Genomic DNA, 15,084 nt, shown 5'->3' with positions numbered 1-15,084 from the left:
CTCTTCGGAGCCTTCTGCCAGTAAGGCACCTGCAATAGTAGAAAATTTGCTGCTGCAGCCTTCGGGAACATTCCTTGATGGCTGTTGTGCTGATGTTCCTCTTGACAAAGCGTGCTTTAAGATAGCTACATATTTATGTACCTCCCAACTTCCAAGTGGAAACACTCCTATTGAATTGATGGGTTGGAACAAAAGCATACGTCCTTAGCCATACAAGTTTCCCACAAATTAGAATTTCATAAAAACATGAAGTGTTAACACAGAGATGTGGTAACTGACTTTATGAAAGCTGGCACGACGTAACTCAACAAAACCTCTAGCTGTGGTGTGGAGTCATTCTGTTACCAGGCAGCAATTCCTCACTGCATGAATAGCAACAACCTACTGGTTCTTAGAGCCCAACTAACAATGATGGTTTTGAAGATCAACATTGGCCATCGCCCTGTCCATTGGCTCAAAATGAAGGGCTCTTCCTGTCTCCTAAGTCTTTTTCCTTTAGCTTATCTGAGATAGTCCTTAAAAGGAAAAAAGTCATTAAATGAAATGTAATCTGGAGTGTCTCCAACATCAGGAGGCTTTAACTCGGCCAAATTCCAACAGAGGTTCCAAGTCAGTGTCCTTAAAGTTCCTTAATTGTCCTGGAGAACATCATACAAATTTCTTCTTGGTGGCTGTGAACCTCTCCATGTACTTTTCATAACCCTCTAGTTCTCGAAGTTTCTTTATTTCAAAGAGATTGCCTTCCACAGCGAGCAGGCAAATCTGGGAGTCGCTGAGGATGCTCTGGGGAAGCATGCTGAGCTCCAGACAATTCTCCTCCAGTCGGAGCACTTTGAGGCGAGGACAGCAGGATATCTTCACTGAGATCTGAGATATCTGGTTTTGGTTGAGGTTGAGTTCGAAGGCCTGCAGCTCCCCCACGGTGTCAGGTATGCTCCGAATCTGGTTTTTAGAGAGATCTACCACATCCAGATGTCGCAGGCTACAGAGTTGAGGTGGTAGTGCTCCCAGCTGGTTCCCAGAGAGGCTCAGGGTCTTCAGGGCAGAAAGCTGCCCAAAGGTAGACGGTAGCTCTCTCAGGTGATTGTTGTTTAGACTTAGAGTCTCTAGTTTTTTCAGGTTACATAATTCATCGGGTAGAAAAGTCAGTTTGTTGTTGTTGAGGGAGAGGCTCTTCAGCAGACTGAACTTTCCTATTAGCAGGGGCGGTAGGCTGTCGATCTTGTTGTTGGACAAATCGATGGTCCTAAGGTTGCTTGTCAGCTTCTGCAACTCTGAGGGGAACTCGGTCAGACCACGGTCTTTAAGCTGAAAGACACCAGTTTTCTGCGCTGTTTCCACATGAGCGCGGAGGGCACTGTTTCCCATCCTAGCGCTGCGGCTCAGTTCCCTTCTGCCTAGCCCTACTTCCTAGGGGGCAGCCAAAGAGGGCGGCAAGGAGAAAGCAGGCTAGTAGACAGCTCTACCACAAGGTCCTGCTGCTCTGGCAGCCGAGCTAAGGCCAGGGAGCCTCCGGGAGCCACTGCGGGATCAGGGAGCTCCAGACTCGCCTCCTATGGCTCAGTGCAGAGCAGGCTCCGCCAGGGAACACCCGGGACCCGCGCTCGCCTGAGACGCGCTCCCAGGGCTTCCGCCCGGGCGGGAACCCCATCTGATTTTTTTTTGCAAAGTTTTATATACACTTGTATTTAAATAAAAATTATTATTATCACTATTACTATAATTATTATTGCTATTACTATATGTGGTATGCGTGTGCATGTGACACAACTCTGTGTGTAAAGTTCAGAGGACAACTTTGTGGAGCTGATTCTTTTTTTCTACTTCTATGTGGGAATTCGGGATTGAACTCAGGTCACCAGGCCTGCACAGCCTGCACAGCCAGCACCTCTTTCTCACTGGTCCACATTTGAATTTTTAAATGCTGAAAAATGTAAAAGTAACTTGTCCATTGTAATGTCTGATCTGAAAGGGATTCCTAAGAATAATATTCAGTAAATGTGTGTTCAAATAGTATCTTCTCAAGATAGCAAAATGATATTTATAGATTCTAGATATTTAATAGATATTAACTTACATATTAATTTATAGATGATTTAATTGATATACCTTAAATATCATTAACTACTAATAAAGATTAAATAATGGGTAGTTAACTATGAGCTAATTGAAAATAAAATACGTAATTTTTTGTGGGCACAATGGCAATTTATCTACTTTTCATATTTAATCTCTTCTTGTTTCCCAAGTGCAACACATTTCAGTGATGTATTACTAAGCTCATTAAGAATAGGCTAAGCAGGTAGTCTTTCCGGGAGTTGATTTGTGTTGGGGAAGTAAGGAAGCATCTTCATTGTGAACTGTACTCTGAATCGTAGGATAAATGAGGAAACACAGGAGTGTTGTGTGGCATATGTTCTTGTAACAGACTTTCTCTTTGGCTTCCAACCAGCTCCCAAATCATGACATGGAGACTTATTATTAGTTATGAATGCTCGGCCTTGTCTTAGGCTTGTCCCACTAGCTCTTATAACCTAAACTATCCTGTTTCTCTTCATCTATGTTTTGCATCAGGGCTTTTTACCTTTCTTTGATTCTGTATGTCCTGCTCTGTGTCTGGCTGGCACCAGGAATCTCCCTCTCTTTCTCTCTTGTTCTGTTCTCCCCCCTTCTCTCCCAAGTCTAGATTCCTTCTCCTGCTTATTCTGTCTGTCCACCAGCCCTACCCATCTCTCTTTATTAGACCAACCAGGAGCTTTTAGGCAGGCAAAGAAACACATCTTTACATCATTGAACAAATGCAGCACAAACAAATTTTTGCCTAGTTAAAGTAATCTTCCGTATGTTCTGAATCTGGGAATGTGCCCACACATGCTCCTTATTGTCACAACATACGTCAAGGCCTCAAGTCTTATTGTCTCACGATATTCAGATAGGAACACTTGGGTAATGGCATAAGTCTTGGAAGCCAAAAAACTGGTTGTATTTTTAAAACTGAGCAACAGTTTTTTGTTTGTTTGTTTTACAGTGGTGATGTCACTTCCATGTTAATATCAGAGCTTCATAAAGTAAAAATTCACATTTGTGACTTAATTTCTAAACTTGGACAAACATTCTCTCTAGGTCTAAATGGTTGCATTGTCACCCATATTTCCTGTGAATAAAAATTACAAAACAGACTTCAGCCCAGTAGGCTAACTGTAGATCTTCACCCCTCCTTCATCTCCTCCAAAACCAATCCTCCAGTCTCATCCCCAGCTCTGTAGCAAACCACCTGCTGCAACCCAACGCCCACAGATCTTCCCTCCAAACCTCCTTCCCCCCACTCACTGTTTTATCCTAGCCCCAACTCCGACAGGCACTGCCTGGGAATCCATAGACCATGTCATCCAGGGAAGCAGGTAGGCTAACTGAAGATCTTCGCCTCTCACTCCATTCCTCCAAGTCCAATCCCCCATTCTCATCCCCAGCTCTGGAGACTTTCTGCCATGGTCTTTCCTCACTCCCTGCCCCCCTCCCTCCTGGGGACCCCCCCAGCCTCTTCCTCCTAGCCCATCCCCATTCATTCCTAAGAGTCAGTTCCTAATACCTAGAAACACATTTTCCCTGGAACCCCCAGTGGCCACACCTATGAGGACCCCCAGAAGAATTTCCCATCAGGCATCACAGCCACCACACTCTCCTAAGAACTAGAGAGGGCAACAACCAGGGAACAAACACATTCACCCAACAAAGACCAGACCAGATATCAGCACCTAGAATTAACAATCTTCCCAAACCCAGATGCCCAGACGCCAGTGTAAAAACCCAGTAACAGCCAGGACAATATGTCTCCACTAGGTCCAGCAACCCTACCATAGTAGACCATGAGACCATAGTAGACTTCTGAAGGACAAGAAAAAGTCCTTGGTAGACTTTCTTAACATAATAGAGATCCTTAAGGAGGAAATGAATAAATCCTTTCCATAAAAATCCATAAAAACACAAACAGTGGAATAAAATGAATAAAACAGTTCAAGACCTGAAATTGGAAATAGAATTTATAAAGAAAACCCAAACTGAGGGAAATCTGGGAATGAAAAATTTAGGAGTACAAGCGATGGAACCCATACCCAATACTGCTTGGGTTACCAAGAACCTGACACTAGATAGCCCAGGGACCTAGGATAAAAACTAAACATTAAAAAAAAAAAAAGTAGCCAAAAATGTCTGCTAACAACGTTCTGACATACTCATAGCTCAGTGCCTTACTCAGCCATTATCAGAGAAGCTTCCTCCTGCAGCAGATGAGAACAAACACAGAGACCCACAGCCTGACATTATGCAGAGAGTGTGACCTTGGAACACTCAGGCCTAAATGGGCTCCATTGAATCCCTCCCCTCAGGGCTCAGGGAACCCCAAGGAGGAGGAGGCAGAAAGAGTTTAAGAGCCAGAGAGGATGGAGGACACCATGGAAAAAAGACCCCTAAATCAACATGATCCAAATTCCTATGAACTCACAGAGACTGGAGTGGCATGCTCAGGTTCTCTGCACTAATATTATGTCTTCCAATTTTGATGAGTCTCCTGAGTGTGCGACAAATGGATCTCTGAATCTTGTACCTTCTCTTGGGCTCTTTTCTTTTATTTCTGTTTGTTTGTTTTGTCCAATTCCAATGTGTTAATTTTTGTTGTATCTTATTATATTTTATGATAAGTCTGTTTTCTTTTTTCTTTTTTTCAAGAAGTCTCTTTTCTGATGAGAGACAGAAATGGTGTGGATCCGGATTGGGGGAGGGGGAATTGAGAATAAAAGGAGGAGAAACCACAAGCAGGACATATTATTTGAGAAAAAAAACTATTTTCAATAAAAGGAGAAAATTAAAAAAGCAACGTAGGTCTAGAGGTGAATTGACACTAGGGCATGTGTGATTCCCGCCTCCCCTGAGTCATGTCTGGGAGCACAGCTGGTACAAGGAATACATACTTATCAGGATAACATCAAAGAGAAGTCCACTCGGTATGCTCAATGCAGGTAGGTCACTGTTTTACCCCTCTTTAAGGTAATGTACTGGAGAGATGAGAGCCATGATGAGAATGAATCCTAATTTCTGCTGCAACTTTATACCTCCTCAAAGAAAACGCATCTGTTAGTGCTCCCTTGCCTCCCATACCTCAAAGAAAACACATCTGTTAGTGCTCCCCTCCCTCCCATACTTGTGGTGGATATTTTGTAATTGGTGGGAGCTCAACAGTACAAACCCTGCAGATTTCAGTGGACACATTCCATAATTAGAAGGGAGAATTAATGAGGTACCATGATATAGAAAACAACAACAAACTTCTTGGCATTAAACAAAGTGATACAGAGCTTCTGCTGTTCCCTCCACATCTCTGGCTAGTATTCTATTTGAGTCATTAGCATGTGTGCTGTGGCCATTGAGAGCTGAAGCTTTACACAGGAGACCTCTACTGAAAATGTAGTCATGTCCACCTTTCTATTTAAACTTCCAGGGTCTTGCCCTGAACATGCCACACAGTAGCTTTTGCCTTTTGACCTCTTATTTTTTGTCTCTGGTTTTGGTTTTCTTTAAATCTGTAAGCTGAGAGTGTCAGATGAAATTACATTAGAGATTCCTTTGCGTTGATTTCAGTGAAGGAGTAACATGTTTCATTTGACTCAAAACATCCCACCAGATCTTTTAAAGTTTCTTGGAGCGTTTGTTGCAGCCATTTTCCTTTGAAGCTTTTGTATATTCAGACACTAGACTCTAAAGAACCTCTAAAGTCCCCACTGTTCGACAGAGCGATCCTTAAAACTTCAGAAGTGCGATGTGTAGGAGTAGAAGGGGGTAGAAGTTACAGCAGGAAGTAGAAAACATCCATACATTCATCAGAAAGCTATAGTTCCTCGTCCCTTATTTATTTTTTATTATTTTTAGCTTATAAAATTAATGGCATTCTTGTGTAACTAAATCACTTCATTGCTCTTGTTTACTCCCACTGCTCTGCCTACCCTCTCTCCCCTCTTTATGCCTTTTGAATACCCATTTCCTGTTTTCCTTCATGTTAGCAGAATGAGGGATGGATCTTGGTATTTTTGTTTTCAGTTTTAGCCTACTTTGTTAGTGCCACTTGGGCGCCTCCTGTAGTATTGGTGCTGATTTCTCCTTTTAGAAAGTCATTATGAAGATCTTTGGGATGATTGCCAAGATGCTTAATAAAAACTTGATAGCTAAACTAACTCTTGATTGGAGCTGTGAATAAGCATCTGGGGACCTAGCAGTCACACTCTCAGATACTCACCCCAGTGAATTAGAAATGTACATTCACACAGACACTTCTACACAAATCTTATAGCAGCTGCGTTTGTAACTGATAACTACTAAGGGCATGGAGGAATTTTTTGAGGAGGATTATAGTTGTAGTCACATGATTATAGGTGTTTGTCAAAATTCGTAAAACTGGGTAGTTACAGTAATGGCATTACTTCTAAAAACAAAAACATTTGTTATGCTATAGTTTGCATCTTAAATGTCTGTGAAAGGTCCATATGTGTCATTTGTTATAGATCTGGGTGTGCTGGATAGTTTTATGTCAGCTTGACACAAACTGTAGTCATAAGAGAGGAGGGAACCCAACTGAGAAAATGCCTCCATAAGATGGGGCTACAGGAAAGACTATGGGGGTTTTCTTGATTGGTGTTCAATATGGGAGGGCCCAGACCATTGTGGGTGGGGCCACACCTAGGCTGGTGATCCTGGTTCTATAAGAAGGCAGGCTGAGCAAGCCACTAGGAGCAAGCCAGTAAGCAGCACCCTCCACTGCCTCTGCATCAGCTCCTGCCTCTAGGTTCCTGCTCTATTTGAATTACTGTCCTGACTTCCTTTAATGATAAACTATGAAGTGGAAGTGTAAGCCAAATTAACCCTTTCTCCCCAATTTACTTTTGGTCAGTCATGGTGTTTCATCACAGCAAAAGTAGCCCTAAGACACTGGTATACAAAAAAATACTGTTTTGGGGTCTGCGTGTATTTCTCAGTGGTAGGGTGCTCGCTCATCTGTTATGTGTGAGGTTCCAGGTTTGATCCATACTCAATCTGCCTGTGCATATATGTTTATAAAATCTTCCAACATGTGGGGCAGAAGAGGGGAGGAAAGCTAAGTGCTAACACAATCTTGTTTTCCTGAGGAGATACGCGGTAAATATTTATGAGTTGATTTTCTGTCCTATTATGTAGCTATTTTTGACAATCCCCATCTCAAAAACCATACACCCTATGCAAGCCTATATATGTATCTGATTCTTCTGTGCACTTCAAAGAAGGCAAATGATTTTTGTGCTCATTAAACCCAGGTAAATTTCCCCACACCCCCCACACTGAGAATTACCGTTCCAAGGGCTGGAGGCAAACACATTTCAGACACACACTAAATTCTTCTCTCCCTTAGTAACAGACTCCCATTCGTTTCCACCATCTTCAGAGTAGATGGGGTCACTCGTAGTATTGAAGACAGCCGGCTCATCTGACGTGGTGGTGGTGGTGGTGTCCCTCACCTGCCTTGTACTGGGAATGCAGCCATGAATCTGCAGCTCCAGCCTAGGGCCTTTTCTCTTTACCTCCTCCTCGGTAGCGTGGAGACATTTCTGTGATCACTAAGAGTAGATTTCTGGTTTCCTTGAAATGGTGCTGTGATTAGGCCCTTGATTTATCTTGTCCAGTAAACATGGAATTTGACCTCTTCTGAACATTTCACTTTTCCAGCAATGCTTACCCCTCATAGACACCTCACTAAGTACTTCCCATGCCTTCATAGACACCTCACTAAGTACTTCCTGTACCTCATAGACAGCTCACTAAGTACTTCCCATGCCTTCATAGACAGTTCACTAAGTATTTCCCATGCCCTCATAGACAGCTCACTAAGTAATTCCTGTACCCTCATAGACACTTCACTATGTTGTACCCATTTTGCAAAACCCCCAGAGCCCACCAAGGAGCTGGTTTCCGATGCAAGCACATAAGGGTCCTTTTATTGTCGGGTTTGAACCTGGGCCACTGCCAGGCAGATGGAGGGAAGTGCAGCAGCGGCAGTGGCCATGGGCCCAGGGGTAGAGAATTTTTATAGGGAAAAACCACAAGCTGGGAATTACATGCTTTGGCATCTTGAGATTGAGTAGAAGGGATATGGGGCAAGGTTATTTTTTTTTTTAACTATTGGTCTAGACTTTCAGTGTGAAACAACATTTGAAACTATTGAGTTGGACTTTTGGCAGCGAATCACAACTTGCTGAACAGGATTATCTGGACTGCTCAGCAGGATTATCTAGATATCTTCAAGGGCCGTAAATCTCAGACAGGATGTCTGCAGGAGCATACTGCTCTGTATCTGTTCAAATTGTCATGGCACATTCCTGAGGTCCTTCCTGGAACTGAGTACAGCAGGTGGTCTAAGATGGTGGCCCTTTCCTAAGATGGAATCTGTATTGCCTTCACAACAGGTACTTCCCATACCCTCATAGACTCCTCACTAAATACTTCCTGTGACCTCATAGACACCTCACTAAGTACTTCCTGTACCCTCACAGACACCTCACTAAGTACTTCTTATGTCCTCATAGACACCTTGCTAAATACTTCCCATACCCTCATAGACACCTTACTGAATACTTCCTGTGCTCTGATAGATACCTGGTGTCTTTGTGGAGTCCACTTTTATCCACACTTGACAGATAAAGGTATGACCAGGCTAGGAGAGATCAGGTAGCTGGCCAGGCTGCCGAGTCACACAAAGAAGCTAAGTGAAGCCTTTTGGTTTGGGATTTTACCATTGATTTATGCTGCCCGTTTGTTCCCGTCCGAAGCGGTGGTTGCTACAAATTGTTTGGAGATTCTGAATTCAGCATCATGGACTTCTAGCCATTACCATTTAATCTATTCTTGGATATTACTTTCCACTATCCCACATTTTTCATAGTACATGGCTTAATTTGACTTTTTGACCATGCAATTTCATTATTAAAATGTAAGTTTTCAGTGTTCTTGTGGCGGAAACATCTGGGTGTGTTCAGTCACCCTCAGCATACAACAGAGGATTGGTTGGACCCCCCTAAGGTTACAAAAATCTGCAGATGTTCAAGTTCCTTACACACAGTGACAATACTTGCACTTTTTATATCTTTCTAAGTACTTTAAACTATTTCTATGTCATTTGTCTTGCCAAATATAATGTGCATGTCATGTAGCTACATCATTTTGTGTGGTGAATAATGCTCAGTATAGACACCATTTCCCCCAATTATTTCCTTGGTTGATTAAGTGCGTGGATGGGGAACACATAAATACTGAAGTCTGTTGAATATTTGCATGTGGAGGAAGAGGGCAAGACTGACCTAAGACCCCTTGACTCGGACCCTCCCACTATGTACCCTGTAAGTCCCCGAAACTCTGGCTCAGACACTTCCCGTAGGATCTTGTCTGCTTAATTCATGATTTCCTTATTTTAAAAAAATCCAGCTGCATCTAGCAGCTCCTGAAAAATGCCCCCTTTCCTCTAGGTCACTTGTAAATTTGCAGTGAGTGCAGGGATTGGTTTTAATAGTAAAATAACTCTAAGCATTCTTATATGACAGGTGTAATTGCCATGTTTTGTAAATGCCTGAAGGAGCTAGAGTGAGAAGTGGAGACTCGTAGCTTCAGTGTATTGAGGAGCCAAGACTGGGCTTCATCATTTTGTCAGAAGTCATTGGCAAGTTCTCCTCCAACTGTACTAGCTGACACTGACCCCTCTCTTTCTCACACACCACGACATATTCTACTAAGAAGTAGGACTGTCAGTTATTTCCCCAAGGTTTGTTTTCTTTCTTGAACAGAGTATAAACTTCTCGAGGTACAAAAGAAGTATATGGAGTGCCGTTAAACATACCTCTACCTCATGAATCTAAGAAAGAGGCAGAGCATGACCAATTTAAAGAGCATGGTTATGCATTCTTCCATTCCCTCAGAGTGTATGTTTCAGGGGAATGTCTGGTCCCCTCAATGAACCTTAGCTCTATCCAGACTCATGTATGAACCATATGCACCATGCTGTGCTTGAGGGTGAGCTGAGAACCTGACTATACGTGAATTTAGAATCTAGTCCCTGGTGTGCTATGCTGCTCTGGATGCTGCTTCCTGACATTTACCACTTGATAGTTGAGTGTCTATGACTGTCAGAACCTTGGTGCAGTGATGCATGTAGAGGTATATCTTGGACAGGTATGCCTTGGGAATTTAGGTGACTGATTCTCATCTAGCTTTAGAAGAGGCTGTTCCTGTGGAGTGTGCGTGAGCTCATGAGTATGCTTACCAGGATTATAGTAAACCCACATTTATTAAAAACATTGGGTACTAGATAAAACTATGTAAGTGAACTATAATCATTCTATATGAGAATATATGAGACAAAGATTTCAAAGGATTTCAAAAGGAAATGAAAGGCAAGGATGATTTAAAACTTTCTACTATATAAACAAAACCCTGGGCTATCATAGCCATGTATGACAGTTTCCTGTCTACATTTCTAATTTTAACCAGAAGAAATCACTCAGGGAATCAATCTAGTTAATAGTTTCTAAAACTGGCTGATGAGAAGTGTTCTTTTGCATTCCCCTATTCTGTTCAATCTTTACTCATCACACCCAAAATAACACAGAAGAGACATAATGGAGCAAAATGGCCTAATTCTTTAAAGACCTATTTCTTAAAGGAAACTGCATATTTATGTGATTTATGTCTTTTTGAAGAACACTGAGTGAATGGAGGGGTTTGTTTTGTTCTGTTGGATGATTTTGGTAAATTTAACTATGCTAAATATATTTGGAGAATTCAATATTTTAAGAGATTTTGTATAATAATAAAAATTGGACGTATTATGCACTCATGCCCTTGGTTGTCTTTCTTGTTTGTTTTATTTTGTTTTGTCAACACAGGATCTTACTCTGAAGCTCAGGCTGGCCCGAAACATGGTATTCTGTACAGCCAAGGTTGACCTTGAACTTGTGATCCTCTTGCCTCAGTCTCCTGGGATCACATCTGTATGCCGCTGTGCCTGCTTGTGCACACATTTCAACAGCAGTCATTGGCTCCGTGTCAAAAGACTTGCATAGGCTTTAGTAGATGAGGCTTCTATTAAAGGTTTTGTAAACTGTGGTTCACTCCAGCTCCTACTTAGAAGAAAAATCTCGTCTATTGAATACTATAGCACCATGAGTGAAAGTTTACAGTGAACCTTGGAGAGGACCGTGTGAGGCTGCTGAGTGACTAACAGGGAGGTAGCACTGTGTGGATACCCTGAGCTTCAGGACTATCAACTGTGTACCAGATTGAGATTTCCTAACACTGCTCAGAATTCCACACAGTATAAAACTTAGGCATTGCTTATCCCTGGAACTTTACACTTAACTGTTTTTGAATCAAAACTGACTACAGGTAACAGACTGTGGAAAGTGAAATCATGAATAAACAGAACTACTATAATGGGATTTTAAAGACTATCTTGAGAAGTTTCCGTACCCTGATATTGAGCCTTTTTGCTGACACAGTAATCCAAATCAAGCCAAATTAAGAAAGTCCAAGTTTAATGAGTAAAATGCTCCTGGATGATTTTTTGGTACCCAGAAAGGAGATGGGGAGAAGAGACCGAAAAACCACAGGTCCCTTCTCTGTTGGGGGGGGGCAGTTTAAATACCCTGTAGGAGTGGTCTTGAGCATCTCTGGGGGAAGAGCTGCCATTAAGTGGGTCTTCTGAGATGAAGAAGGGGGAGAGAGAGAGAGAGAGAGAGAGAGAGAGAGAGAGAGAGAGAGAGAGAGAGAGAGAGAGACTTACTAGAGCCTAACTTTTGCTCCACTGGCTATTTTTTAAACAGTTGTGTATTACCTTGTTCACATTTACAATTTTACTTCCCCAAAAGAAAATCACCACACCTCTCTAGCCAGAGCAATAAGACAACATAAGGAGATTAAGGGGATACAAATTGGAAAGGAAGAAGTCAAGCTTTCCCTATTTGCAGATGACATGATAGTATACTTGAGTGACCCCAAAGATTCCATCCAGGATAAAGCTTAAAAACATCTTCAGCAACATAGCAGGATACAAGATAAACTCAAAAAAATCAGTAACCCTCCTATATACAATGGACAAAGAAGCTGAGAAGGCAATTAGAGATACATCACCATTTACAATAGCCACAAATGACATAAAATACCTTGGGGTAATACTAACCAAGCAAGTGAAGGACCTATATGACAAGAACTTTAAGTCCCTGAAAAAAGAAATTGAAGAAGATGTCAGAAAATGGAAAGATCTCCCATGCTCATGGATAGGCAGGGTTAACATAGTAAAAATGGCAATCTTACCAAAAGCAATCTACAGATTCAATGCAATCCCCATCAAAATACCAACACAATTCTTCACAGACCTGGAAAGAATAATACTCAACTTCATATGGAAAAACAAAAAACCCAGGATAGCCAAAAGAATCCTGTACAATAAAACAACCTCTGGAGGCATCACAATCCCTGACTTCAAGCTCTACTATAGAGCTACAGTAATAAAAACAGCTTGGTATTGGCATAAAAACCGACATGTGGACCAATGGAATCGAATTGAAGACCCTGACATTAACTCACACACCTATGAACATATAATTTTTGACAAAGAAGCCAAAAGTGTACAATGGAAAAAAGAAAGCATCTTCAACAAATGGTGCTGGCATAACTGGATATCAACGTGTAGAAGGCTGCAAATAGATCCATATCTGTCACCATGCACAAAACTTAAGTCCAAGTGGATCAAGGACCTCAACATAAATCCAGCTACTCTGAACCTGCTAGAAGAGAAAGTAGGAAGTAGTCTTGAATGCATTGGCATAGGAGATCACTTCCTAAATATAACACCAGTAGCACAGACACTAAGAGAAACAATCAATCAATAGGACCTCTTGAAACTGAGAAGCTTTTGTAGAGCAAAGGATATGGTCAACAAGGCAAAGCGACAGCCTACAGAATGGGAAAAGATCTTCACCAACCCCACATCTGACAGAGGACTGATATCCAGAATATATAAGGAACTCAAGAAATTAGACATCAAAATGCCCGACAGTCCAATTGAGAAATGGGCTTTAGAACTAAACAGAGAATTCTCAACAGAGGAAATTCAAATGGCTGAAAGACATTTAAGGAATTGCTCAACATCCCTAATCACCAGGGAAATGCAAATCAAAACAACTCTGAGATACCACCCTACGCCTGTCAGAATGGCTAAGATCAAAAACACTGAAGACACTTTATGCTGGAGAGGATGTGGAACTAGGGGAACTCTCCTCCACTGCTATTGGGAATGCAAGCTTGTACAACCACTTTGGAAATCAATATGGCGTTTTCTTAGAAAATTGGGAATCAATATCCCCCAAGATCCAGCTATATCACTCCTGGGCATATACCCAAGAAATGCTCAATCATACCACAAGAGCACTTGCTCAGCTATGTTCATATCAGCATTGTTTGTAATAGCCAAAACCTGGAAACAACCTAGATGCCCTTCAACTGAAGAATGGATACATAAATTGTGGCACATATACACAATGGAATACTACTCAGCAGAGAAAAACAATGACATCATGAGGTTTGCAGACAAATGGATGGATCTAGAAAAAATCATCCTGAATGAGGTAACCCAGACTCAGAAAGACAAATATGGTATGTACTCACTCATAGGAAGATGCTAGATGTGGAACAAGGATGACTGGACTGCTACTCACATCACCAGTGAGGCTACCTGGAAAACGGGACCCCAAGAAAGACACGGAGAAATGGATGAGATCTACATGAACAGCCTGGACATGAGTGGGAGCAATGAAGGGCGAGGGTCGAGGGAAAGAGAGCGGGAGATCCTAGCTGGATCAAAAAAAGAGAGGGAGAACAAGGAATAGGAGACCATGGTAAATGAAGACCACATGAGAAAAGGAAGAAACAAAGTGCTAAAGAGGCCCACAGAAATCCACAAAGATACTCCCACAAAAGACTGCTGGCAATGGTCGAGAGACAGCCGGGACTGACCTACTCTGGTGATGGGATGGCCAAACACCCTAATAGTTGTGCCACAAACACCATCCAAGGACTGAGGAATCTGGATGCAGAGATCCATGGCTAGGCCCCTGGTAGAGCACTGGGAGTCTAATTAGTGAGAAAGAGGAGGGTTTATATGAGCGAGAATTGTTGAAACCAAGGTTGGATAAAGCACAGGGACAAATAGCCAAATGAATGGAAACACATGAACTATGAACCAAAGGCTGAGGGGCCCCCAACTGGATCAGGCCCTCTGAATGGGTGAGACAGTTGATTGGCTTGATCAGTTTGGGAGGCATCTAGGCAGTGGTGCCAGGTCCTGGGCTCGTTGCATGAGTTAGTTGTTTGAAACCTGGGGCTTATGCAGGGACACTTGGCTCAATCTGGGAGGAGGGGACTGGACCTGCCTGGACTGAGTCTATCAGGTCGATCCCAGTCCTCGGGGGAGACCTTGATCTGGAGGAGGTGGGAATTGGGGGTGTGCTGGGGGGAAGGGGAGGGGGGCAGGAAGGGAGAGAACAAGGGAATCTGTGGCTATTATGTAGAACTGAATAGTATTGTAAAATAAATTTAAAAAAATGAAAAAAAAAGAAAAAGAAAATCACCATACCTCAATTAATTATCCAAGCATGCCCACTTAACCTGAGGTGGGTGTTCCTTCTCTTTATCCTCCATATCTAAGTTCCACATTTGGGTGCCATATGTGGGAGACCACCTCTAACCTATAAAAGGGTTCTTGAGGGGAGGAGAGAGGAATGAGGAAGTATTAGATAGAAATATAGATGGGGCGACACATAAGACAGAGACACAGGATAGCTTTGGGAGGGCCTGGGTCAATACCCAGCTGCCTCAAGTTTTATTCTAATGGGCTTTTTATACACTACCAAGCGGGGAGACAAAAGACCTCCCCCTTTCAAGATCAAAGCACAATGTACAACCAAGTGTAGACCCTTCAAAACACCTGGTAACCACACCCCTGGCCAAATCATCCTCTTA

General features: G+C 42.4%; 2 protein-coding genes across 5 annotated transcripts in view; one reads left to right on the top strand and one right to left on the bottom strand.

Moving 5' to 3' along the window:
• Nucleotides 1-15,084, top strand: part of Eml6 (EMAP like 6) — a 294,744-nt gene that overhangs the window by 97,473 nt on the left and 182,187 nt on the right. The gene's annotated exons all lie outside the window — the stretch shown is intronic.
• On the bottom strand, nt 267-4,840 carry LOC102927275 (leucine-rich repeat-containing protein 57). The gene has a single exon (XM_076546154.1). It carries the CDS (start codon nt 1,366-1,368, stop codon nt 649-651), a length of 720 nt encoding a protein of 239 aa, XP_076402269.1. The 5' UTR covers nt 1,369-4,840; the 3' UTR covers nt 267-648.

Source organism: Peromyscus maniculatus, chromosome 10 (genome assembly GCF_049852395.1).
Source record: "Peromyscus maniculatus bairdii isolate BWxNUB_F1_BW_parent chromosome 10, HU_Pman_BW_mat_3.1, whole genome shotgun sequence".
Classification (NCBI taxonomy): domain Eukaryota; kingdom Metazoa; phylum Chordata; class Mammalia; order Rodentia; family Cricetidae; genus Peromyscus; species Peromyscus maniculatus.
The sequence above is the reverse complement of the archived record's forward strand: the minus strand, read 5'-3'. Positions and strand labels throughout refer to the sequence as shown.

Coding starts and splice junctions, on each gene's coding strand:
- LOC102927275 (XM_076546154.1), bottom strand. CDS start 1,368: ATGGGAAACAGTGCCCTCCGCGCTCATGTGGAAACAGCGCAGAAAACT.